Below are 27,174 nucleotides of genomic sequence, written 5' to 3'. Positions count from 1 at the left end.
ATTTGGGGCTGAATTTCACTAGGAGAAGCCAAAGGGCAGGGGAGAAGGAGAGCGGAGAGATCGAAGAGCCGCAAATGCTGCTGCTTCCGTTGACGGCCCTCTCCCCGAGGGCCAGGCTCGCATGACTAGGAGGGGCCTGCCTGTGCAGGGAGGCCTGGCTCCCCACCCGAGACCCTGAGACAGCTCCCCAGTGAGCACCTGGAGGAAGGCGACTCTCCCTGATGGCACACGTGGCCAAACCACGCAGGAAAACGCCACGGAAAATGAAAACCCTCCAGAACCTACTGCAGACAAATTGATCCTCATTCACAAGTACTTCCTTAATTTTCACCTGGGTTATCGCATTACTGGTCGCAAAGTACAGCTAATATGTTGCGGTATGCAAATTCTGGGGGAACATTGGGCGCAGAAAAGTAATATTCACCCAGTGCGACTGTGGAAATTTTAAATGTAAAAAAGAACTGGTAAAATATATGAGAATTTCCTGGTTATGCAAACTAACATAGCCCAGGGGGTCTGGCTACAGTTCATTTGCATTTTAACTTAGTTTTTATTCATACAGTAATCAGGTAGGTGTATGCTTTATGGGTACAAAGAAGTTCTTAAGTGAATATGGGTAGAATAAAAAATACAGATACTCAACAGAGGCTGCTACCAAATTAACAAAAAGAAATCGAGTAAGGCCGAGAGCCATGGAGGGCGACTCAGAAGCCCAGTTATGGCTCGTTACCGGGCAGAAACCAGGCCTTTCTTTGTGTCTTCGCCCATCAAATAATGATTACATGTTGTTAGAGCCAAATTAAATGTTCAAGTGCATTTGTCGGAGAATGAATAACATAATAAACCAACAGTTAGGGCACCCTCCTTCTGAGAATTCTATGTTTTATTCCAATGTTCAAGCTGGAGAGAATTTGGGTAATAGCCACCTCGTTTTTCAAGCACAGTGGAGCCCAACGGGGAGCAGGCGGCAGGGACAGGCAGGCTCTCCCTCCACACACACCTGTCTTTCCATCCGGGTCCCCACGGGGGACCCAGCGAGCGCTATGAAATGGGGGGGAGGGGCGCTTTCCTAGGTCTTTCCTGGCCAGAGCCGAACCTCTGCAATTCCCATGAAAAGGCTTCAAACTCAGGAAGTTGTTGGGAAACCACCCGTCTGTCCGTCCCTGACTCAGCAGGGCACATGGCTCAAGGAAAAGAATCCTGCTAACTCAGAAGTGAGCCTGCAGGGCACCCCGCTTTGCCCTGCAGCAAGAGCGAGGCCCCGCCCGCCACGGGCTCTGAGCTGACCATATCTGCGTGGGGCCCTCTGGTGCAGCAATGCACCCCTCTGGTGGGGGCGTGGGTAACAGGGGGCTGTGCAGGAGTGGGGGCAGAGGGTACGCGGGAAATCTCTGTACCTGCCACTCCAAAGCTGCTCTCAACGTGTAATCTGTGTTAGAATAACTGTGTGGGGTCCAGGTGGGCACCAGACTTATCGGGGGGAAACTTATAGATTGTCTAAATATCTAACCGCGATGGTGTACACCTAAAACTAATATAAAAGAATAGTGAAGGCCAACTGCAATTGACAAGTTAAAAAAATCATTAAAAATGAAATTAAAAATGAAGCCAATTTTTAGAAACCATGATGTGCTGTCCTGTGTCGGTAACGGGGCAGATGGCCGTTCTCATCGTGGGGAAGGTGTATCGCTGAAGGGTACAGTTCCCGTGGACAACATGACTTGGCTTCCTCCAAGGGGGTCTGAACTCCGCACACTGGGCTGTCAGCAGTGTGTCTGCCGCACCGGAGCCCGAGGTGAAGGGCTGGGCTCCCCCTGCCACATGCTCCAGCTCAATTCCTCACATTTCCCCACGGCGTTCTCTCTGTAGCCCCCGGGCTTCAGCCAAGTCCCATGTGAAATGCAGCCTAGGGGTGCTGTGCTCTGACGTTGCATCTCTGTCCTTCATGGTCTGGGGGAGCATGGACTGGAGAGTGGTTGTCCAGGGGCGGCGGGAGGTCAAGGCAGAAGACTCCGTCGTCAGCTGCCCGCGAGGACACACTGGGACAGGGGAGGTCTGCCGGGCGCTGAAGACAATCTTGAGAAAATTCAGAGTACTCGCTGGCGAAGGAAATGTGGTTAGAAGGACAGAAGTGGAGAGAAGGAAGGAGGGCGGGCGGGCACCTTATATGTGGTGCAGCAGGAAGGGCCTTCACCTCTTTGCATTTGCACCCTGAAGGGCCGATGACACCTCGATTCTGGAGCAGCTTGGAGCACCCCTGTGAGTTCCTTTCCATTCCTTTTATTTCAGATGCAGGCAAAGTATTTGCAGATACATAAATGGAAATGGAAACGAACACCACACAGCAACATGAAATTCTGCTTCCAAATTAGCTTTCTGTTTTTAGAAAGCAGCAGACATGATGCTCTTCTAACTAGAAAACTATTATTTGCTAACTTAATTTGGACAATGCGTTAAACACAGGGAAGAACATAAAAATGACCCATACTTCCTTGCCAACTGGCCTTTTAGAAAGGTCTGTGTGATAAGTGTACAACAGGCTCGTTTGTAGTAGTGTGCACGTGTGCACGCACACAGAAAGGAGGCACACTGCGCCCTGTCTAGCGTCCCCTGTTGCGGGAGCCGTGGCCGTGGTCTGTTTCTCATGTTCAGCTGCAGTGTTTTCCTGAGAGCACAGTTGCACCCCGGAGTCCTGGGGACATGACAGCAGCAGAGATATTAGCCAATTTAGGAGGCACACGTTAGACTGCAATATTCCAATTACGTCGACGTTACAGCAAATTGACAGAGTTCAAGTGATTTAGCCGTGTCCCTACTCATTTCTGGCTGGCTGTTCTTGATAATTTCTTTTGCAAAACTCTTGAACTGCAGGGAGGCACCCAAGAGGAAATTATATAATTGATTAAGTTTCTGGAGGGTTGGTGAAGTGGAACAAATCCAGATGAAGAGGCGACTGGAAATCCAGGACGAACTGTAAATGCCACACGGGGACCCGGACTCGGATGGAGTTCCAACCAGCCAGGTGCGGGGGTGGGGGTGGGGGCAGGGGCTGGAGTCGCAGGGACCCCTGGACTCAGAAGAGAGCGACCATATGTGTGGGGTCTGCGTTTGTCAGCGCCCTGACTGCCTGGAGCTAGTGTCCCTCTCTTCACTCTCCCAGCCACGCGACGGCGTGGTCTGACCCTGCGTGGCAGGACTTGGCTATCTTTTCAAGTTCAAACTGCTCATTCCGGCCTCGTGTCCTGGGTGGTCCCCATGGATGCGAAGCTGCCCCCCCTCAACCTTCCGCCGTGTCCTGATGGTTTTCCGTCTTCAGCTGTTCTCAGCACCTCTCTCCCCTGCACACACTTCACCTGGTCCCCCAGCTTCCAGAGGGCTCTGGTCTCCCACACGGGGGCCACCCTGTCCTCAGGCCCTGCGTGTCTCTCGGGGCCCCTGTCAGATGCACTGCACTGGGACGTCCCAGCCGATGTGTTCCTGAGAGGTCACACGCTCCATAGGGCAGAAACCACTGGGCTTCTATATCACTGTAACCATAGCAACCAGCATTTTCCCCGATACTTCACGCACAGCCAAGAACAAATTAGCTGAGCATCTTTACACAAACTAGTGGGCATATCAGGGTTTCACCGTCCTGATTCAGAGACACGAGGAACCTCGACCCATGGTCCTGATGCCTGACCCCAAGACTGGGCAGCTGGTCACTGGCTCTCTTCAGGCCGAGGTGATATTGAGGTGAAACGTGACCTGCCATCAGCTGTCTGCACGGGAAAGTGGGCACCAGCAGAGAGGAGTTCTCGGGGTTCTTTCAGCCACTCACTGAGCTTGACCAGGCAGCAGGACAGCTGACGAGGCCCTGGACTGGAACCTTTCGGGGTTCCAATCTACCGGACCAGTCTTCAGGGCCTATCTTAGCGGGATGTCGAAACAGTAGTGTTACTGATGTTTCTAAGGCCATTTATTCAGCAAGAGGGGAAATAGTTTTACCAAAAATGCCTTAAATCAGAATCTTCCCTTTTTCCTCTCTTAGAGTGCCCAATTTTCCTCTGGGGCGGGCTCCTCCCACCCCTCCCCGTGCTTCTGATGGGCGAGTTGATCGTGGTGACCTGGGCTACAGGGGTCACGGAGTAGGCTGCACCCCAGACAGACGTCTGATGACACCTCGTGAGTTGAATGGAGGTTTGGAGCGAAAGTCTGACTCAGCACAACGTGAGGGATGGTGACTATTCCCAACACTAGGGCTTAATTGGAGAGAAATGGAAAATCCATGAGATGGAAACATCCATCAGCTGCCTCCTGCATGCCCCCTACTGGGGATGGAGCCCGAAACCCAGGCATGTGCCCTGACAGGGAATTGAACCGGGACCTCTCAGTCCATGGGCCAATGCTCAACCCACTGAGCCACACCAGCCGGGCTGCCCTTCACTTTTAGATGTTTAAAATCAATAACTTCTTTCGGAAGTGGTCACAGGAGACTATGTATTGTAAATAATTCAAGCCATTCCTGTGAATGAACAAGTGTCCGTGGTACACGTGTACATACATACATATTTATAGCCTCTAAATGTGACGATAATCAACGTGCTCATCTTCCTGAACTCATATTTACAAAACGCATTTCGGTAAAAGAGACAAATTACAGTACCTTGTGCATCCGGCATGAACCATCTCGACACATTTCTCAGTTTGGCAGTAATTCAGATAATGTATCTCAGGAATATGGCTATTTAATCTTCCAATCGTCTGTGCCTAGAGTGTAATAATCTCCCTCTCTGCAAACAAGTTCCTGGAACTTCGTTCATTCTCGCCCCCCTTCCCCGAATGATATAATTTTCTTAAGAGACACTCATCAGCAATTGTCTAGATAAGATCCCCACCCTGTAATGAAGGTAGACTTCAGCGAGCAGAGTGGTGTTTATCTGTATTAACGCCTTTATTTGAAGTGCCTACGGGTCGTTGCCTCCCGGGGTCCGCCCCGTGCAGTCCGACGTGCTCAGGTCACGTTACGATCCAGCGTGAGGCAGCGAGCCCTTCGAGTGCACCAATTCGGGTTTTGGACCAGAGCCGCGGTGCTCGCCACGCGCCCCTCAGGAGAGCACCGTGCACGGAGGAAGCTAACGTGTGCACGCAGCATCTCCGGGCTGGCCTTCCGAAGGCGGATGTGCAGTCTGAAGGCGGAAGGTAGTTGAGGGGCACGAGGGGAACGTCTCTGCTGGGGAGCACGTGCCCAGACCAAGGGGCTCACAGATCACAGGGGCCACCACCTTCGGAATCAGCCCATGTCCCCTTCGCTGCCCCAGGAAACCCTCGTGTCGTGGTTAGGAACAAGTTAGGAACACGGAAGAAGTGTTCTCTCCCACCAATTTTACACAGTGGTTGGAGGTGTCCAGGGGGAAGGGGAGGCAGAGAGGCCCTTCTCTCATCCCATCCGCACATCAACGAGCACCTTAAACACAGCCAGAGATGGCTCCGAATCCACCCAGAGGCCATGCTGGAGCTGACCAGGCAGACTGCATCCGGGACAGTTGCAGGGGTGAGCGCAGACCCGCCACAGGACAGGCTCTGTCATCCGGGAGGATGCTACAGATCGAAGGTCTGTGTCCCCAGATAACTCATTGACACCCAGTCCCACTGGGACGGCATTAGAAGGTCGGGCCGTTGGGGGTGCTAGTCATGATCCCAGAGCCCCCGCGAGTGGGACAGCATCTTTATAAAAGCCGCCCCAGAGCACTGCCGCCCCTCTGCCAGGTAAGGACAGAAGACGGCGTCTGTGGGGCAGGACGTGGGCTCTCTCCAGACACCGACTCTCCCAGCAGCTCGCTCTCCGCCCTCCATCATCCAGACGGTGAGGAGGGACTCTGTTGCCCGTAAGACCCCCGGTCCCCGGTGTTCTGTTACAGGCGTCCCACAGACCGAGACAGGACAACGCACCCGAAGAAGCAGTGAGTCCTGGGAGACGCCGAGGGGTGAGGGGGCAACGCCGGAAGGACAAACAGAGGACACGGGCTGCGAGGCCCCCAAGGCAGGGCCCCACTCCTCGGAGCCCGCATCCGCGTCGTTACCGGGCATCCGCGTCGTTACCGGGCATCCGCGTCGTTACCGGGCATCCGCGTCGTTACCGGGCATCCGCGTCGTTACCGGACATCCCCAGCACTGGCCCTTCCCGTCGCTCAGTCGTGTGTTCCTGTGTCGCGGAACAGCACTTACACCCAAGACAAGGCTATGAGGACTCGCATTTGCAAACGGCTTTATGGAAGCCAGTGTTTTCTTAGCTACCAAGGTCATTCATTTTTAAAAATGCTTTTCACGTCAAGGAAGCATCCGTGACTTACTAACGGTACGCACACACCACAACGGCAGTCATTTGTGTGCTTGGTTTTGAAATTACCTTGACAATGGATGACGACCCCTGTGGATCAAGGGCTTCTCTCCTGTGTCCACAGGGAGACGCGTGCATATGTCCGCAGGTGTGCCGAAGGGCCGTGTGACGCTCCCTCTTACTAAATAAACGTCACAGCAAGCGGAAAATCAGGTGCCATTCAATCCTCTGTGGCATCCCGGATGTGACGATAGACCAGACAATATTTATTTTGAAAAAGCATTACTGAACTCAAGATGGAGTGCATCTCAGTGCCCCTTAAAATTAGGATCATGATAAGATAGTGCAGGAAAACACACACAAAAAGGGGGTAAATCTGGGGACCCAGCTCTCACTTTCCAAAGCCCTTCCCCATGGCCAAGACCCTCATTTTAGGGGTGCCAACAAGTCCCATGATTTGAGGTCTTCAACGAGCAGGTTACAGATTCTCACTGAGAGTATCACAGGCAGGAAGCTGCTGAGGCTCCTTCAAGCAGCCTTGTCTGTGGACTGAATGAATCGTCTGTCTCGTTCTGCGGATTTCGAGTCTTAAGCAGAGAAGCTGTGCCGTGGGTAATAAGATACAATCCACTTAAATGTGTAAGTGATTCACTGTTGCATTTTTTTTTTTCCATTTTCTATTTTGTGTGTTGACCTTGAATCCTGTAACCCTACTGAAATCACTTACTAGTTCAGGAGATATTTTGTAGATTCTTTGGGGTTTTCTACGCAGACAAGTGTTATCAGCTGCAAATATAATTCTTCCTTTCTGATCTTATGCCTTTTATTTCTTTTTCTTGTTTTAATGCAGTGGCTGCATACCTATGTTAAATGAGAGCAGATGTCCCTGCCCTGGCCGGTTTGGCTCAGCAGTAAAGCGTCAGCCCGTGGACCAAAGGGTCTCTGGTTCAATTCCAGTCAAGGGCACATACCTCAGTTGCAGCTCAGTCCCCAGCCCTGGTTGGGGCCATGCAGGATGTAACCAATTGTTGTGTCTCTCTCACATCAATGTTTCTCTCTCTCTCTCTCCCCCCAGCCCCACTCTGTCTGAAGATAAAAAGGGAAGAGAGCAGAAGTCCCTGCCTTTTTCCTGATCCAAGGAGGAAAACTCTCCACCTTTTACCACTGAGTATGAAGTCAGCTGTAAGGCTTCTTGGAGATGCGACTTACCAAGTTGAGAAAATTTGCCTCTATTCCTAATTTGCTGAGAGTTTTCCATCGTGAACAGGTGTTAGATTTTGTCAAAAGCTTCCTCTGTGTCAATTATAATCTCATGATTTCTTTTTACTACCGGTTACCGTGGTGGATCACATGAACTGATCTTTCAGTGCCGATCCAGGTTTGCGGTTCTGGACGAAATCCCCCTGGTCATGGCATATAATTTGTTTGAATCCTTGCTGAGTGTTATTTGCCGATGTTTTATTGAGGACTTTTGTGTCTATGTTCATGAGAGATATTATTCTGTAATTTTCTCTTTTTTCGTATTACATTTTCTACATTAATATACACTAAAAGTGCAATTACTCATATGAATTTTTGGTAATTATTTATAGTTTATAAAAGAATCCATACACTGTGAAAGGTTGGACATCGCTGGGCTAGATCATCACAAACACCTCTTTTACTTTTGTGAAACTGTGATTCAATTTGTGAAAAATGCTCAGGTATGAAGGACTGATGGGAAGACACATCCTGATGAGAATGACAGACATCAGTGATTTCACAAAGCAAGGGGACATTCAGGGAAGAGACTAAAAACCAGTTACGTGAGATGGGGAAAATGAGTTTACCTCCAGATGTCTTCCCAGGAGCATTAGAAATTCGGAGCAGGGTCTAAAAACTCAATGAAAATAAAGGGCAATAACATCTTATTTTGGACATTGTTTTCCAGGGATCAAGGCAACAAATGAATCTTCTCAAACGTGAAATAAATAACTCAGGAATATTGTGCCTTTCAGACCTTTGGGGAAATACAATATTACTTGGCCAAACGACTCCCAACAATGAGCTAATAAAAAGAGAGAATTTAAAAATAACCTAGTGGTAAGCAACGTATAAAGTTTAAACATAGAATAGAGATTTTTTTTTTTTTTGTTCCATGAGATGGGAAAACCGTCTGAAGCTGAAATGTGTTTGTAGTTTTTGTCCTAAAGACTCCAATTCCCTCCAATGTTTCATAATCTTTGTTTTCAACTCATGGTGATCAACTATTTAAAATTTAGTAATTCTTTCCATTTCACTTCATTTTGTGTTTTGCTAATTAAATTCAAGTGAAATACAGTTAATGTTATTTATAAATAATATGCATATCATGATCTAACTTTTCTAAAATTTCAGCTCCCCCCCCCCCATCCCTTCCTCCTACCCTTTGGGGAGGACCCAGAACAACATTTAGAAGATGGCTATTTCTTTTTTTTTTTTAATCCTCACCTGAGGACATTTTTTTATATTTTGTTCAGATAGAGTGGGAGAGGGAGAGAGAGAGAGAAACATCAACATGAAAGGGACACATCGAGTGGTCACCCAACCAGGGCCGGGGACAAACTGCAACCGAGGTACGTGCCCTTAGCGGGAACCAAACCCGGGTCTCTCTGGACCACAGGCCGACGCTCTAACCACTGAGCCAAACCAGCCAGGGCCATGATGGCTATTTATTGATCATAAAATGTGGGGGTGAATGCTTACTCTCTTTTTCTATAATTTCTTGTAGTAATTTTATAATTTTTACAAAAGCAACAGACATGTATTCCTTTTTAAAACAGAGAAAGGGGAAGAAGGTGGAGGAGAAGAGAAAAACATTTTTCAAGTTCAGGTGTCAATTTTCCACCAACGTGATTCACCTGTGTTTTCTATATGACCCCCCCCCCCCATAGGAGTTAAACCGACTGACCTCAACAACCTTGTATTATGCTCCTACAATATGGAACAGCATACTCACAAATAAGACCACTTTGAGGAACAAATTTTATTTTCAGTTCAACAAAACTGGTTCAAATCACGAATTCCATCTAGATTTCATGCAGAATGCAGAGGTAGGGTGATTTAGGACCACAACTGTTACTATGTGGATTAACATAACTTCTTACTTTGGAGGTTTGGGTTTGGGTTTTGCGAGTTTAGGGTACTCGCACTAAGTTTACACATGCTATCCATGCCAAAGGTATAGATAATGAGACAAGCTTTAGAGAAAAAGTCTGAGAACAGTTGTAGCAGCATCTGCTGTAGAAGATCTGTGCTCAGCGCCACTCAAACAGCGATTTCTAAGCAACCACATTAGTAACATGACAACACAAAATACCTAGATTTTCTTCCTTATCCGTCCTACCGTGTTCTTAGCAGGTCTTTAACGGAAAACCTATCCACATGGAGTAAGTTACATGTATCTCTTAGAGATAATAATGTTAAAAGTCAGCGGCCACACAGACAGACATGCACACATTTATTTAAACATTGAGCTCAAAAGCGGACATGCAACACTTTTGAATGTTGTCTTCACCCCTACATCTCGGTAGGAATGAGGTGAATGTATAGGTGCTCTCTCCCCCCGAGTTGTCTTTTAAGGAAATCCTAAAGCTTATCTCTGAAATCCTCAAACGTATTCTCAAAGCCCTTCACACTCTTGAAAACCCTCAAATGCCTGCAGCTCAGGAGCCGTGACCGTTGAACGGACGTGTCATCAACCCGGTCAATGCGAACCACAGCCCTGGCCAGTGTTTTCGCCCCGTAGCGGTGTGGAGGCCTGAAGGGCCGCCCCAACATGAGTGTCTCAGCTCCGGCTGTGCACCTGGAGCCTTTAAAAAAATGCCTGGGCTCCGTCTCCAAGCCAATGTAGTCAGGTGGTCGTTCCCAAACGGTGCCCCTGGACCAGCAGCAGACCAGCAGCATCAGTATCGGCATCAGCATCACCAAAGCGCTCGTTAGAAATGCAGATGGGGCTACATCAACCCTCCTGACTCGGAACGGTGAAGGTGAGGTCGCCGGGCCATCCGTGCTGATCCGGCTCCTCGGGGACGCTCAGCAAGTGCCCAGCACCAGCGCCCCCTCCCCCCCAGCCCATCCACACGGTGACAGCGTTGCCGCCAGCCACCCCCAACAGCCCACCTCAGGCAGGTGTCAAGCATCTCAAACTGTTCCTCAGGCTCAATTCTCCCACTTGTAAAGGAGAAAAGATCGAAATACAGTACAAATTAGAATCCGATAAAATCCCCACTTCGTTGTGTTCCTCTCTCCAAGACAGCAAGGGAGGCCGCCCCCTCCCACTCTGCACAGCTCTTGATACAAACAAGTCGTTCAATGAGCCAGTCACGAACGGCTACTTCACAAGGAGCCAACCTCATGGCAACACTGTCTTAACGGCCACGAGGAACATGAGCCACTCACACATGTCAAACCTGGGAGATATTCTCCACCAGAAGAGACCGAGCCTCACAGATTCTGGATGTTTGCAGAGGACACGGACGCACTGTGTTCAGCTCACGTGACTGTGGTCTGTGGACACGCGTTTGATAGACCCTCTTAGTGGGAGCTGGTGCTGCTGACGGTATGTATCTGAGCGTGAGCCTCCTCAACACCAGCAGCTCAGAACTTAAGGTGTCTGTGGCCATCTGTGGGGGGCAACATGCTGAGCTAAGTTATCCCGTCCTGCTCGGAGGACCCCTGGCCTTGGGGTTCCGCGAACGCATCCACGTTATCACAGCCTTATCTCCAAGCATCCGAGATACCGAGCAAACACAATCGTCTGTGAGATGGCAGTGGAGCTGAGTCACCCCAAGCCTGAGCCTGCATGACTCATGCCGACGCCCCCGGCTCTCATTCATCCCAGCTGGGGCCTGGCAGGAGTTGTCCTGGGGTGAGGATCGGAGTGAGGAGGTCCAGGGAGAAATGAGTTACCACCGAAGCACAGGAGGTGGGGGTGGGGGAGCGAAGGAAATGCTGCTTTACCCCCGACGTGTGCAGCGCAGTGACCTTGTTAACAGCAAACGTATTTACCTGACATGCGCGGAAAACTACCCCATCCCCACAGACAAGGTCAGAGTAGCAGAGAGAATCTCTGCAAGGGGGCTCCTGGGAGCACAGGGCAGGGGGGCTCCCGGGAGCACAGGGCAGGGGGGCTCCCGGGAGCACAGGGCAGGGGGGCTCCCGGGAGCACAGGACAAGGGGGCTCCGGGGAGCACAGGACAAGGGGGCTCCGGGGAGCACAGGACAAGGGGGCTCCCGGGAGCACAGGACAGGGGGGCTCCCGGGGAGCACAGGACAGGGGGGCTCCGGGGAGCACAGGACAGGGGGGCTCCGGAGAGCACAGGACAAGGGGGCTCCAGGGAGCACAGGACAAGGGGGTTCCCGGGAGCACAGGACAAGGGGGTTCCCGGGAGCACAGGACAAGGGGGCTCCGGAGAGCACAGGACAAGGGGGCTCCGGAGAGCACAGGACAAGGGGGTTCCCGGGAGCACAGGACAAGGGGGTTCCCGGGAGCACAGGACAAGGGGGCTCCCGGGAGCACAGGACAGGGGGGCTCCCGGGAGCACAGGACAGGGGGGCTCCGGGGAGCACAGGACAGCGGGGCTCCCGGGGAGCACAGAACAAGGGGGCTCCGGAGAGCACAGGACAGGGGGCTCCCGGGAGCACAGGACAAGGGGGCTCCGGGAAGCACAGGACAAGGGGGCTCCGTGGAGCACAGGACAAGGGGGTTCCCGGGAGCACAGGACAAGGGAGCTCCGGGGAGCACAGGACAAGGGGGCTCCCGGGAGCACAGGACAAGGGGGCTCCCGGGAGCACAGGACAAGGGGGCTCCGGGGAGCACAGGACAAGGGGGCTCCGGAGAGCACAGGACAAGGGGGCTCCCGGGAGCACAGGACAAGGGGGTTCCCGGGAGCACAGGACAAGGGGGCTCCGGAGAGCACAGGACAAGGGGGCTCCGGGGAACACAGGACAAGGGGGTTCCCAGGAGCACAGGACAAGGGGGCTCCAGGGAGCACAGGACAAGGGGGTTCCCGGGAGCACAGGACAAGGGGGTTCCCGGGAGCACAGGACAAGGGGGTTCCCGGGAGCACAGGACAAGGGGGCTCCGGGGAGCACAGGACAAGGGGGCTCCGGGGAGCACAGGACAAGGGGGCTCCGGGGAGCACAGGACAAGGGGGCTCCGGGGAGCACAGGACAAGGGGGCTCCCGCCACCTCACTGGATTCACCATTGGAAACGGACCTCGCGGCTTATTCAGCAAGCGGGAGACGGGTCTGAATACCCGAAACCTCTCTCCCTACATGGAAGCAAAATGCCCGGAAAAGCACCCCTGCCCCGGCCGGGAGGCAGCCGTCTAGGGAGCAGGCATCCCCTTTGCCTGAAGTTCACTGAAAAACCAGGTTTGCAAGAAGCTGACCTGAAAGGGGTCTTTCTCCTTGAGCTCGGCGGCCGGAAGGAGAAGCGTGCTGGGCGCCTGTGTCCTTCGAAGGACACAGGGTGCTCTGAACGGGCACGGTCTGCCCTGGCACGGGGAAAGCAACCGCCCGGGACACGCGGGCACCTGCACCTCTCCTGGGGGTGGGGGTGGGCAAGGAGTTCCCCAACGCCTCGCCAGGAAACACACGTTTAGGTCCTGGCAGGACGGACGTGATCATCTGGGTCAAAATTTGTTCTGGAAGTGAACACCCTAAACTCTGAGTGAGGGGCACCGACGGAAACGACAGCCGGCAAGGACACCCTAACATGAAAGGAAGCGGGCGCAGGGACGCCCACAGACCGGGGTCCACAGGTCCGTGATCACAGCAGTGCTGAGCCTGCACCGCCCCCCAGCCAGCGCCATCTGGGGTCCCCGGGCTGGCTGGCCCCAGGCCCTCTGCCGGAGCCGGCCAGTGTGGCTTAGAGAAAGCAGCATTTTAAAACTACTTCCAGTGTGGGTAGAAATCGGCAGAGGATAGAAGGGGCAGCCAGGGCGCAAGAAGCTCGTCGTGGAGCAGGTCCCGCGGCCGCCGGGAGACTGTGCGGCAGGAGCTCCCAGGGGCTATTTCACGCTCCACAGAGCGCGGACTGTCACTATCGGGACACAAGGTTTCTGCCGCTGGTTTGAATACAGTGCTGAAAGGTTTCCATGCAAAGGATGTAGCTGCTCTTTAACGTACTCACGCGCACGCACACACACACACACTGTTTCCCTGGCCGCCCAGCCCGAGGCCGGGGACCCCCAGCCCTCCGAGGAGTTCCTCCCAGCCCGCCCGAGACACCGCACAGGCCACCTCGCGGGACAGAACGCGGGAGAAGGACTCTGTGAGCTACAGGTCAGCAAAGTCTTCCTCTGCGCCTGTTTTCTGCCCTAGAAGGCGACATTTCGCACGGAGGCCTGCTCCGACACAGGTGTGCCTTACCCAAAGCCCTTCTTTCTTAATCTTCCCACTTCTGTCTCCTCCTGAAATAACCGAAGTCTTGCATTCAGAAAAGTGTCTTCTCGGATAGGGTAACTCAACCTTTCCATACCGCCGTCTCATTGTAGACACGAGTCAACATGACACTGTCGTAAACCACATTTGAAACTCAAGCGGTGATGATTTTAACCCAAATTAACATTTCCAGAGGGAGTTCTGTTTGGGGTAAATGAGCACTAGACATCACTGCAATGTAATGAGAAAGCACTGTTTGTACAGACAGGGTAACCCCAGGTACACCTGCTCACAGACATGTTTTCTTCCAACGTGATCTGATCACGCATTTGGTCCACTGTCCCATGTGGCAGGACCACCTCATGGACTCACTTCTGACTGGTCTTTGGCCCCTAGAAATTATCTACACATCACCCTCGCTGACATTTTTTTTTCCCAATTCTGTCTTTTGAATTGGTCCCATTCCAGGCATAGCTAAGGCCTTGGTCAAGCATATGTACAATTTTAATGCCCGGTTTCATTGCCAAAAACTCACCCCAGCCTCCACTATGAGAACAGTTGTCCTTGGCACTTTTCCTGGACTGTTTTTTTTCCAGTCGACTCTGCAAAGCCCGGGTTCACAGGGCAGGTGTCACGTGTGGTGCCCACGGCTCCGCCTGGAGTCTGCTGCAGCACCAGTGACCTCTGAAATGACCCGAAAGGCCTGCGGCCGCAGAAGGACACACACCCCTCCGAACCCTGCGCTCTCCGCGCGACCTGTGCCGGGGGACTGGGCACGGTCCGAACCCCACTGAATAGCTGCGCGGCCACCTCCTCGGCCACAGGGAAAGTGTCCACGGTCACAGTGTTCATCGCCCCGTTTCTTACAACTGAGGAACACACACGTGAACATTTTTTCTAACAAAATCGTCTTTGACATACAGATCATGAATGTTCCTGATCGCACTTTTGGGTCCTTATTCCTACTGTATAAAGACGTGAACCTGCCCTGGCCAGTGCTCAGTGGTTAGAGCATCGCCCGGGAGCAAAGAGTCTCGGGTCCCATTCCAGTCAAGGGCACGTACCTCCGCTGTGGTTCGTCCCAGGCCTGGTCAGGGTCATATGGGAGGCAACCGGTCGATGTGTCTCTCTCACATCGATGTTTCTCTCTCTCTCTGAAAATAAACGGGAAATAAAATGCCCTCAGGTGACGATTAAAAAAAAACTGAACCTATCTAAGGAATTCTATTAAACTTCCATGTCTGGAGCGGTATAAAACAACGCAGTGTTTTCTTTCTCCTTTTTTGTTAAAAATAGAATTCTAAACTAAACTAAAATTTGGAAATAATTCTCACTAGACCGAGGGATTTCCTAAACAGGTGAAAGTACTTTTCAACACAAGTGGCACTTAACCAGCACGAGGGGTGGTTGCCAAGGTGAGGGCGCCCCCCCGCCGCCCATCCCCCGCCCCCCGCCCGGGGGCAGCCGCCTGTCCTCACACGTGCGTGCAGTTGGTGGACGGCGGGGTGTCCGCTCGGCTCCTGTTCTCCTTGCTCTCGCCGGGGGGCGCCTCACGGCGAAGCTGGCACCGGAACACCTGCTTGTAGGCCTTCCTGAAGTTCTCGGACAGGAAGGCGTAGATGATGGGGTTCACCGACGAGTTGCTGTAGGCCAGGCAGTGCGCCGTGACGCGGAACAGGAAGGAGGCGGGCGTCAGCGGGAAGGCGCCGAACTCGGCCCACAGGTGGACGACGTGGTGCGGCAGCCAGGAGACCCCGAAGACCACGACCACCACCAGCACCGTCTGCGCCGTCTGCGGGGAGGGGACACGTCAGTGCTGGCAGCGGGCGAGCGCCCTAGGACATGCTCCGTGTCTTCCCGGGGCTCAGACAGACTGGGTGTGTGCTGAGCCTTGGCCTCGGGGCGCCGGATGGTTTTGTCCCACCGCCCCCGGGACCTGGCCTTGCACGGGACAACCTGGCCGTGTGCGTGACGGGTGGGACCTGTGCCCGGGTCACGGGAACGGAAAGGTCTGGAGAGTTACCACGTGGCTTCACCAGCTTCAGCACGGCGGCTGCGTCCCCGGGGGGCAGCCCAGGTGAGCACAGAGCCCGCCCTGCGCAGCCTCAGGCTGCAGGTGGTATTTCTCCTGAACTTTGGCAAGTGAAGGAAACAGGTGTGTTTCCGTCTGCGGACCAATTAGCCCCTTGCTGGCATCATAAGCCTTCCCTGTGCCCCTGAACCAGAGACACCGGAGCCCGGAGGCGGGGTCCCGGGGGTGAGTGAGGGTTTCACCGAGCAGGTAATAGGGGTGCTGCCCAACAAGGACCTCAGCAGGGACCGGCTCCTGCCGGCCCTCTGGCCCCTCCCTCGTCCCTCTGTGCCCTGCCCTGGGGACACACACATCATGTTCTCCAGGGGCTGCCAACCTAAGGGCTGGGGTCCAGCCCTGGGGCCACCCGCCCTGCGACTTGTCCCTGCCGCTTCCGCCCATGTCGAGAGGTAACAGCGAAGGGCTAGCGCTGTGAGCCACTGAGGACGCCATCTCTGGGTCAGTCGAAGGTGGGGGTTTGCTGACATTTTCTACTGTAAAATACAAAGCCATCGGCTGGGTCCTTCCCTCAGCAGTGACCCCTCTCCGTCTCGCTGCAGCAGAGGTGGCCGGGGGGACAGCGCCCAGGACAGAGCCGCCAAGGCTGAGCTCATGCTCCCTCTGCCCAGCTCGACCCTGCAGTGACCATGGGCTGCCGATGAGACCAAGACGCAGAATGGGGGAGAACCGTGCCTAGGGTCCCGCAGCTGAGCGCACCCCAAAGCCAAGCTCTGGCCGCTGGGACCCAGGAGAGAACTGCTCAGAGCTCCTGGGACCCATCGACCGCCCGTGCCACCCGGCCCGTTAGTGGCGTCGTGGCCGATGAACAGCCACAGAACACAGCAGCCTCTGGGTGCCCATCCGAGGAGGCCCCCGTTCCCGTCACCAGGACGTCCCCTCCTCGCGGGAAGAAATACTGAGGCACGGGAGCCCCTGGCCTGAAAGTGGCCTTTCCCCCAGGGTTAGGCCAGGTTGTAACAGTTTAAGAGCTTGAATTCCTGGGGTGGACTCAGGACTGTTTGGACCACTGGCCTCCCGTGCGTCTCGGACCAGGGAGGCGAGGGCACGCCTCTCCCGCCGCCCAGTCAGGACGCGAGAGCGGGGCTACCAGGCCGCTCCCCCGACACAGGAACAGTCCTGATGAGGGAGGGAAAGAGAGTTGAGAGGAAAGAAGAGAGAGGAGGGAGGAGGTGGGAACATCGTATGAAGGCTTATCTGTCTGACACCCACACGGGAGGAAGCATAAGACACAGTGATTGATGGCTAGGAAATCACGGTGACACCAATTCCGTGTGGGGGACGGGGACCTCACCCCCTGCACTGTGGGGACCTTCCCACGGGGCTTTTCTGTTACTTGTCGTGAGTTAGAACCTTCTGTTCTGGGAAACATCACCGAGGACGCAGCGAGGAAGGCGGACTCGGCAGGCAGACCGAGGCCGAGATGGCAGGAGAGACCGTCAGGGTTCGGGTCGGAGCCAGGACGCGCAGGGTCGGCAGGGGCAGGAGATGAGAGTAATGCTCCCTGTCGGAGGACCGCGGATGGTGCAGAAGCCGCGACGCCACTGACGGGCCGTAACCTGGTTGTGCGACCCGGAAATGACGTGAGCCCTGCGCCTGGACTTCCTCGCCTGGGCCTCAGGATCACCTGGGGACAGGTGTCCACAGGTGGCGGGCTTAGGTGCTACAGCCAGCTCTGCACGCAGGTGAGGGACGCACGTGCGGGGACCGTCGCTCCATCTGTTTCTCCGTGTGCAGCAGACACTGGTCCTGGATCACTGAACCAAAACCACCCACAGGTCGCTGTACCTGCACCTGGAACTGTCCCCTTTCTTCCTAAGTCAGCAGGGACCTCTCTCTACTTCACAAAACAGGCCCCTGGATGATTCTCACGCTTCTGTTGGGAGGCCCCTGCCCAGCACCAAGCCGAGGGCAGGGGGGGCCCAGCCGCCCACAGCCCGTGGACTGGCTCCCAGGCCCCAGCACCTGCGGGGAGAAGGCTGTGGCCGTGCATGGAGCCAGCCTGTGGCATGCCTGTCCCTGCGCCTTGGTGGGTCATTCAAACTTTAAACTTTACCTTTTTAGTATTTGTAACCCCTGGTCTTCTCAGAACCATGAACAAGTTCACTTTTCTCGATCCACCTGTAGCTTCAAATGTGCCTGGGTTACAGTCCGCAGAATAATATCGGGAAAGAACACCAGGCAGGCACCGACATCGGCCGCGTCACTTATCTGAGGCTGTGCCCAGAGGGTGACCCAGCATGCTCCCCGCCGAGCGTCCGCAGGCCTCACGGTGTCCCCACTTCACAAGCATCGCAGCCCATCGGAGCCGAGGTTCTGCGCAGACAGCGCCCTGCGCCCGGCCCTGCAGTGCCCAGCCCGGCGACGTCAACTCCAGCAAACGTGTGTGCGCCGCGGATACAGCACAGGGTTCCTGCTGTCCCCCAGCACTGAGGCCCAGGCCTCCAGGCCCAGGGTACTGAGACGCTGGGGTGGGGGCTACCGGGAAGAAGCCCCACATGTGGGCAGAACACCGTCCTTGGCTCCCACGCTGGCTGGACGTTGGAGGTCTGGTCGGACGACGCTGGGGCTGGGAAGCCCAGCGTGCTCACCCCTGCCGGGCAGGGCTCCTGGGGAGGCAGACATCAGGCCTCACGCCCCTCTGCCCGGGCATGATCGTCAGGAAGCTTCTGAACGTCTCGAGGTTGAAGAACCACGGACAGAAACCACAGCAGCAAACTGTCCTGCCCACGTCAACCTCAAGACACAGGTGCTCACAGGGCTCAGGGCCCACTTTCCCCAGAAGGACTCAGAAGGGCTGCTTCCTCTCGCCCTTGGACACGTCGGGGTGTCGGGAAGAGCCCGTCTGTGGAGAATGAGGGTGATTTCCCAGCGTTTCTTACAGGACTGCTGTTATCCCCGCAGCAGCACGGACCTCAGTGAGGGACAGAGCGGGTCACCCTGTGCAGGGCCCGCGCCCCCGGCCTCACCCCTCCGCTCTGTTTCCTGGCTCCTTTCGCTCCTTACGCTGAAGTCTCTGAAACCCACTCCTCGTCCGTCTCCCCGGGAGATGCTTCTTTTCAAGTCGCCTAAGACATCCGTTTGCTTTATTTTTTTCCTTCAAAGAATTCCGCTCAGAATATGTCTAATGGAACTTGGCTGGAGAGGAAAAGTGGCTGAAAATGAGAAAGATGAAAACAGGAAGTAGCCGTGTCATGGCCGAGGGGCCGCGGGGGACTCCGGGCCAGAGGGGACGCGTCTGGAAGAACCGGTGGCTGATGGCTGTCAGGAGGGACCTCTGCTGCAGGTCCTGCAGAACCCGTCCCGGCGATGCTGTCCCACCGGTGGCAGGAAGCACCCGTGTCCAGCTGTCCTGAGCACAGCATTGGCTCCATCGAGGGCTCCAGACAGTGATGGGCATTATTTCCCCGGGGGAAATCACATCCTTTTCTGCGTTTCCCCCGAGGACGCAGGACAGCTGCGGGGGGCATCCCTGGGTGGATGGGTACCGCGCAGAGGTTGGGAACTGCACTCAGCTACGGAGGGGAGGAGCTGGGGACAGGTGAGGTGAAGTGAGTGGGCTGCCCCCCTGCGTGTCCACGGAGCCGCCATGCAGTGCACACTGAGCACGAACACGCAGCAGGGACGCCGTCAGCGAGGAGCCCGCGTTCTCTCCTGCCTTCCGGAGCTCACCACGGAGCCCGGCTGTCTGCCCCGGACCTCCTCCTCCTCCTCCCTCCCCGCACCCTGCCCTGCCCTCTCTGCTGCCCCGTCTCAGACACGCACGCACGGCCGCACCACGCCGTGTTTGTTCTGTGTAAACAAGGAGGCAATTAAATCCATCAAAAGACAACTGACATCTGTTCGGTGGCTGTTTAGGGTCAGAGGCTGTGACAATGGAAGAGAAACTCTGCTTCCCACCTACAGATGCTGAAACCCTCTCCTGGGGCAAGAATCACATCTACAGACACGTACATGTGCACATCACACACACACCGCTGCACACCCACCACACCGAACACAGTAGCCGTGAGGCGAGTCACTACCCTTCGGACGTTTTGCTGTCGAGCACAACAGAGGCTTTTCTCGTACTTCTCGTGAGACCTGCTCTGCTCCCTTTGGCCGCTGGGTCCTTGGGGCTCCACAGCTGTTCTCCTGCACCTTCCGAATATAGGACGTAAGAGCGCCGCTGCCTGCCCGCAAGACCAGCTCAGCTCACCAAACGCTGGTGTGCCTGTTGCTGAGCACCAACAACGAGCGGCGTCACCTCCGAGCGGCGTCACCTCCGAGCGGCGTCACCTCCGAGCGGTGTCACCTCCGAGCGGCGTCACCTCCGAGGACGCCCAGCCAGCGCCCCCTTCCCGGCGCCCATCAGGTGGACAAGGCTTGTTCCTGAGCCTCTGCAAGGTCGGAGCCCATGGCTGCCGGGTCCTGTGCAGGGCGGGAGCTCTGCAAATAACCGTCCAAGGGCAAAGTATAACAACCCTTAATTGTGTTTAAGGCATCGTTTTCTTGGAGACAGGAGTGTGGCTGAGGGAACACGGAGAGAGGTTGAAAACGGACAACTCCAGCGCAACAGCACCTCCCTGAACACAGACGGGAAGCACTGGTTTGCACACCAGCCGGACTTCTCAAGCGGCTCTGCAGATGGGTCCCGAGGGCTGGACGGCTGCCCCGCCGCAGGGACAGACACAGGAAGGGACACTGGGACAGGCCTGCGGTCCACGCCGCGCCTTTCCCTTCGAGCGGCTTCTCCTAGACGGGCTCTGGCTGCGTTTCAAGTGTAAGCTGAACCCTGGCTTTTCCAACCAGCTGGCCAGCGTTTGCACCCCTCGCCTCTGGGGACAGACGTGTTTCCACTGCGTCATCACTTCACAACGAGAAAAGTTCGGAAGGACTGCGCTATACTTAGGTGGAATTTTTAAAAACAGATATGATTGAGTCACGGGCTCGATTCCAGCCAAGGGCATGTACCTTGGTTGTGGTTCGTCCCCAGCCCTGGTAGGGTTGTGCAGGAGGCAACCACTCGATGTGTCTCTCTCACATTGATGTGTCTCTCTCTCTCTCCCTCTCTCCCTCCTGCTCTATCTGAAGATAAATGGAAGAGCATCCTCGGGTAAGGATTATAAATAAATAAATAAATAAGATTAAAATGTGCCCAGCTGGTGCAGCTCAGTGGTTGAGTGTCGACCCTGCACCAAGAAGTAGCTCATTCAATTCCCGGTCAGGGCACATGTCCAGGTTGTGGGCCCCATCCCCAGTGGGGGGCATGCAGGAGGCAGCCAATCGATGTTCTCGCCCCTCAATGTTTCTATCTCTCTCTCCCTCTCCCTTCCTCTCTCTCTAACATCAATACAAATTATTTTTAAAATATATATATATAAAATATCGGCAAATATGTGTCATTCATCCCAATAAACATTTAGAAGGAAAAACAAGGTATTTTAAGATGTTACATATCATATTTATGGGTAAAAATGTCTGGTTATGATCTCCCCATCCCTAACCATACTGTCTAACGAGCTCATTCTGCTTTCTAAAATCAGATATTCTACAGATGGTGTCTAAGGAACAATTGAATTAACCCTGATTTGTAAAACAGCTTTTTCCTCTAAAATGTGCAATGTCATCGACAGCAGAAAGTCAGACACCTCCCCATTACTCAGAAGCTTGTCTAAACAGGATTCGCCTGATAAGAAAGACAATTAAAAATGGGTAGAAGTGACCCGGCAAGGCCTCCTCTGGGCTGTGAGCCCCTGCCCGGCCGACGGCAGCACAGGCCTAGGAGGACCCGAGAGGGACAGTCTGCTCCCGCGTTGAAGGGACAGGTTATAGCAACGTCCTCTCTAGAGCCAGGCCTCGAGTTGCTCAGAGGAGGGAAGACACCATGAAATGGCTGTGGTTCAGGCAGAGTCCGGTGGTGGTGACGTGCCCACTCGGTCCCCATCAACCTAGAGCACAGCCCCCCGGGGGCTCAGAATCCAGGAAACATGTCCCCTCGCCTCCCAAACCTCCGTCTACAGTTAATGCAGCCCGGTGGTCACCCGCGTGGCCCTCAGGAGCGGCCCGCCTCCGCCCTGCACCCAGCAGTCAGAGCCCCCCGAATCCCTGCCCCGGGGGTTTCACAGGCACTGGGTGCGTGTGGGACAGTGAGGCATGAAGATAAAGCACGCGGTGAGCAGTGCCCAGGCAACAGATGTGTGGACATTACCTTTTTCTTCGATGCCTCCGATTTCTTCGACATGTTCTTCAGCTTTTTATGCAGATGGTTAAGGACCTGGAACACACAGGCTGTGAGAATGGGTCTGCTCGCGCCCCACCTCCCGCTGTCTCTATCGCACGACAATTCTTGGCACTCTGGATGGCAGCACCGTCATCTACAAGATCACTCAGATGGAAATGCACACAGGCGATGATGATCGTGGACTGCCCACCGCACTGTATCCGGGTGCAGGTGTTGGCCAGAGCACCGTGTACAGAGCACCATGTACAGACATCCGTGTACAGAGCACCGTGTACAAACACCCGGGTACAGAGCACCGTGTACAAACACCCGGGTACAGAGCACCGTGTACAGAGCACCATGTACAGAGCACCGTGTACAGAGCACCGTGTACAAACACCCGGGTACAGAGCACCGTGTACAAACACCCGGGTACAGAGCACCGTGTACAGACACCCGTGTACAGAGCACCGTGTACAAACACCCGGGTACAGACACCCGTGTACAGAGCACCGTGTACAAACACCCGTGTACAGAGCACCATGTACAAACACCCGTGTACAGAGCACCGTGTACAAACACCCGAGTACAGACACCCGTGTACAGAGCACCGTGTACAGAGCACCGTGTACAGAGCACTGTGTACAGACACCCGTGTACAGCGTGTCCTCTGCAAGTTACTCTAGGGCTTTGTCGCCACACTGCTGCCCACCCTTGCTGGTCCACCTCCCACCTGGATCTCCCCCAAGATTCTACATTGTGACCATCACCAAGCCTCCCTACACGCTTCCAAGTGCACAGAACAGTGGAGAGACGCCACCATCACCACCACCTCCTGAATGTGCTCGTAACCCATCATGACATCTGCACTCTTTCTCTTTTATGACAAACCTCCACTGAGACGCATCACAATATGTTAATGCGTGCACGCGTCTCGGACATCACGTTAAACCCAGCTACGCACAGATGCTAGAGGCCAGCGCCAGCCCCTGGGGAAGGGAGGCAGGTGGGCCGAGGAAGACGACGTCATCAGGGAGGGCTCACGCAGCCCTCGTCTGCTCCCACGTGTCCTGCGGGCTTCCCTTTCCTGCAAGACCCCTGAAAGCAAAGGTCCACCCACTGGGCGGTCAGCTGGGCCTGACCTCAGCACCCTGTCGGGGTCTCCCGGAGCGCACCGGCTTGCTGGTCGGAGACACCAGGTGTCTCCTCTCGACAGCGCGGTGGTCGGGGGAAACGAGGTGGGACATCTGGCGCGTGTAGAGGAGCCTGCAGCAGCCCGAGCCCCCTCTCCTGTCCCGTCTGAGCGGGGATCTGGGGAAAGCTCGCCTCTGCCGTCTGAGGGCTCAGGCTGTCCATCGGCTGCTGAGCGAGTCTCCGCGAGAACTCAACCCATTCCAGCCGGGTTTTCGCTTCCCTCTGACACCGAGGCTTGGAAATAACGTGACCAAATGACACCTGCCAAACCCCCCTCCCCCCGCCCAGTGCTGGATGCAGGCTCCTGGGTGACCAGTCACACCTGACGGAGAAACGAGGACTATCTACCAGCCCTGGGAGCCCCGAGCCGGTAAGCAGCAGTCACTGCGGCGTGGATGTCGGACACCAGCCCCGGCGGCTCAGCATCGTCCACCAGATGACACGTTCACTTGCTACGGCCGCATTGGGCATCAATACGTTGGCAATAGGTTAGGTTACTGTTCTGCCAATGGAAATCATGGGGCCAAAAACGAGATGGAAGGCAGAAACACACAAGGTGCTTTGGCAGGGACCATGAGAGTCTCTCCACGGGGAAGGGCAGAGCTGGGCGCGGGACGCTGTCTGGACAGGTTCCTCGGTGGCAGCCTCCCCGGAGAACACTGGTCCCTGGGGACAGGGACGGGAGGCGAGAACACAGGAGAGGCAGAAAAACAAAACCCGAGAGAGACACCCGGAGAGGAAGCCAGAACAGGAAAGTCAAAGTTGTCTGCTCGGGGTCCACTCATTCCTCCCATAAACTGGGGGGTGACCTCTCAGTAACCGCAAAACACCTAAGGAGTGTCGCCGCGTGGTTAGCGGAGAAAATGCGCAGGCTGCCGTCTTAGCTCTGATTCCTCCGAAGCCCACGCTCTGTGCGCGTATTAATGTCCCGATGGACGTTGTCGTCAAAGGGAGAGAATGCAGATGCTACGGCGGGTTACGCGCACATTTCTTCAGAAGGGGATGATGGTGGTGGCATTTCTCCAATGTCCTGTGCACTTAGAAGTCACACGTGACCTCCAGCTGTTCAAGCCTTGGAATGAATGTGCTTAATTGCACTGAATTCAAACGGTATTTTGAGTTATGTTTAAAAGCAAACTATTTCCATGGAAAAATATCCCCACGACCCTGTACTTACTGGATTTGTAAAAACCACCTTCACACTTTGCTCTACAGTGGAAACCTAGCCTAATCTGTTCCTAAACATTTACCTTGTCCCTTTCATTAAGACTTAAAACTTCTGGGAAATTGAGAGATTGTGCTGCAGTTCTAATCTACGTAATAATAACAAAGTAAGAGGCAACTATGCGAAGAATCCCTCCCGTCCCAATCTTCATGACCCCAAAGCCCTCACCACCTGTCCCCTCCCACGGAGGACAGGGAATCCCTGCCTTGGAACCTTCCCGAACAATTCGCAGGCTTCCTGACCTGGGCCCGTTGCTTCCTCCCTCCCAAACCCCTTCCCTCATCTACCCAACAGGGACGGCAGCTCCGGCGGGGTCTGCCCTGCTGATCAGGGGGTCTAGGACAGGAGGCAGACGCCGTGCTGTGCGGACCGCGCCTGGCCCTCCGTCCCAGCAGACAGGCCAGGTCGTGCGCCAGCCGCAGCGGAAGATCGAGCTGGAGTCTGTTCTGAATTCCCCGTTCCTGCCGTGCAGGCTGTTCCTGCAGATGATCTCCAAAACCTCCACAACCACCACCGTCCGGAAAACAGAACCCCTCAGGGCTGCTGTGGGGGAGGGGAAAGCCAAGCCCAGGTGCTTATATGACATACACGTTGTCACTGGGAAAACTACTTTGTGAACTGAATAAAAGAAATGATTGCACCTCGTCTGGTTATTCACGGCCCTGCCGGCAGAGCCGGAGCAGAAACAGGACGAGACACACAGAGAGGGAGGTCAAATAGTGGAATTTCAGAACCTGGGTCCGAGGGTGTTGGCCGGTGGGGGTGGTCCTCCCAGACAGTAAGCTGGGGGCACGGGGCTCGACCCCGCGGATTGCGACCATGTGAGTATCAGGCACAGACTCCTTTTCACTTAAACGTAAACAAGTGTGTTGATCAGTGTGACACCTTCAGCCCCGTGGGCTCTGAATGAAAGAGAAGGTGAGTTTGCGGAGCTGTGAGGCTACTTGAAGGAAGAGTGGGAACAGCGTCAGGTGAGCAGAGCAGGTCGCCGGAGTGGGGCCCCCTGTGCTGCCCCCGGTGAGGGAGTCCGGCCGACCTGCCCTGGGCCACTCACACCCTTTCCACAACCTTCCCGAGACCCATCCAGTTCTCGGGGGCCTCAGTCAGACTGAGAAGAAACACCGTTTCTCCACTGGGTTTATAAAGCGACTTCCGGGGAGAGCAAAACGTGAGCCCAGCTGTGTGGCTCAGTGGATCGAGCACCATGGTCCCCTGCACCAAGAGGTCACCCGTTCCATTCCCGGTCAGGACACATGCCTGGGTCTCAGGCACGACCCCCAGTGGGGGGCGTGCAGGAGGCAGCCCATGGTCTCTCTCGGGGATGTTTCCATCTCTCCCCCTCTCCCTTCACCTCTCTGATAAAGTCAATATCTATCATCTCTAATGTGAGGCTCTGTCACCAGTGGCTTCAGAGAGGCAGGTCCCTGCCGAGCATCCCTGCGTCCCTGCGTCACCTCCTTGTGTCCCCACTGAGTACTGGGCGGGGGCAGAGGGGACCTGCCACCCTGGCAAAAGGCTGGTGCTCGGAGTGAGCGAGCACTCCCTGCGACTCTGCAGCCGCCGGCTGTGCAGGTTTGAGCTGCTAAAATGGAGCCGGGTCTCCTCTGCCTAGAAGCTGGGGCTGCGCACGGGCCTGCTTCCAGGACAACCTGGGGCTGTGGGCTGCAGTGACCCGAGGGTGGGCTGGACTGTGGGAAGTGAACTGCAGACTTTCCCAGTGTCTCCCACACTCCGGGTAACTTTCCCTGAAACTTCAGACAGACAAACCTGCAGCGGAGACAGGGACCAGGGCTAAGCGGTGGGGGCCGCTGCGGGGCGCAGAAAGGGGCGCAGGGAGGCGGAGGAGAAGCAGGGACCCGCGGTGCCCGCCCCAGCCGCGCCGCCGGCCCACCTTGGCGTAGCAGAAGCAGATGAGCAGCAGGGGCAGCAGGTAGCCGAAGACGAAGGTGCACACGACGTAGGCCTTCTTGTGGCGCGGGTCGGGCCACTGCTCCCAGCAGAAGGTCTGGTTGCGGCCGTCCAGGTGGAAGAGGCGCTGGTGGTAGGCGACGGGCGAGGCCATGGCGATGGACAGCGCCCAGATGCAGCCCACGCCCAGCAGCGCGTTGCGGGACACCCTCAGGGAGGAGGAGCGCCGCGCGTGCACGATGGCCACGTAGCGGTCCACCGACATCGCGGCCAACGTGAAGATGCTGACGAGCATGGAGACCGTGAAGAAGTAGTGGGTGAACTTGCAGATGAAGGCGCCCAGCACCCAGGTGGGCAGCACGTACACGGTGGCCTGGAAGGGGATGCAAAAGAGCAGGTAGGCCAGGTCGGCGATGCTCAGGTTGAGGATGAACAGGTTGGTGGTGCTGCGCCGCTTGCCCGGCTTGCTGCGCGCCAGCACGGTGATCACCAGGCTGTTGCCCAGCGCGCCCAGCGCGAAGATCAGGCCGAACACCACCAGCGTGATGAAGTTCTCCACGCCAATGCCGAAGAGCGGCGGCGGGTCCGGGGCGGGGAGCTCCGGCCCGCTCGCGTTGCCCTCGCTGAGGTTCCCGGCCAGCAGCTCCATGGCCTGCGGGGCCGCCCGGGCGCGCTGGTGAGCGTTGCCTGATGGGGACGGAGCGTGCCCGGGGCGTTGGGGTCCCAGCTGCAGCACAGAGCGCGAGTTTCCAAGCCTGAGCCTCCCCGGTGGCCACGCGCGCGCGGCCGGCCTTGTGTGGGTCCGCCTCCTCGAGAGCTGGACCTTCCC

At 55.6% G+C, this 27,174-nt stretch overlaps 1 protein-coding gene across 1 annotated transcript; it reads right to left on the bottom strand.

Moving 5' to 3' along the window:
* Positions 1–15,201: 15,201 nt before the first annotated feature.
* Positions 15,202–26,994, bottom strand: GALR1 (galanin receptor 1). The gene is made up of 3 exons (XM_036245610.1): positions 26,329–26,994; positions 22,007–22,072; positions 15,202–15,519 (listed from the first exon to the last, which is right to left on the bottom strand). The coding sequence occupies exons 1-3, from the start codon at positions 26,992–26,994 to the stop codon at positions 15,202–15,204; spliced, it is 1,050 nt and encodes a 349-aa protein (XP_036101503.1).
* Between the last annotated feature and the right edge of the window lie 180 nt (positions 26,995–27,174).

This window comes from Molossus molossus, unplaced genomic scaffold (genome assembly GCF_014108415.1).
Source record: "Molossus molossus isolate mMolMol1 unplaced genomic scaffold, mMolMol1.p scaffold_m16_p_6, whole genome shotgun sequence".
Taxonomy (NCBI): Eukaryota; Metazoa; Chordata; class Mammalia; order Chiroptera; family Molossidae; genus Molossus; species Molossus molossus.
This window is presented reverse-complemented; position numbering and strand designations above follow the sequence as displayed.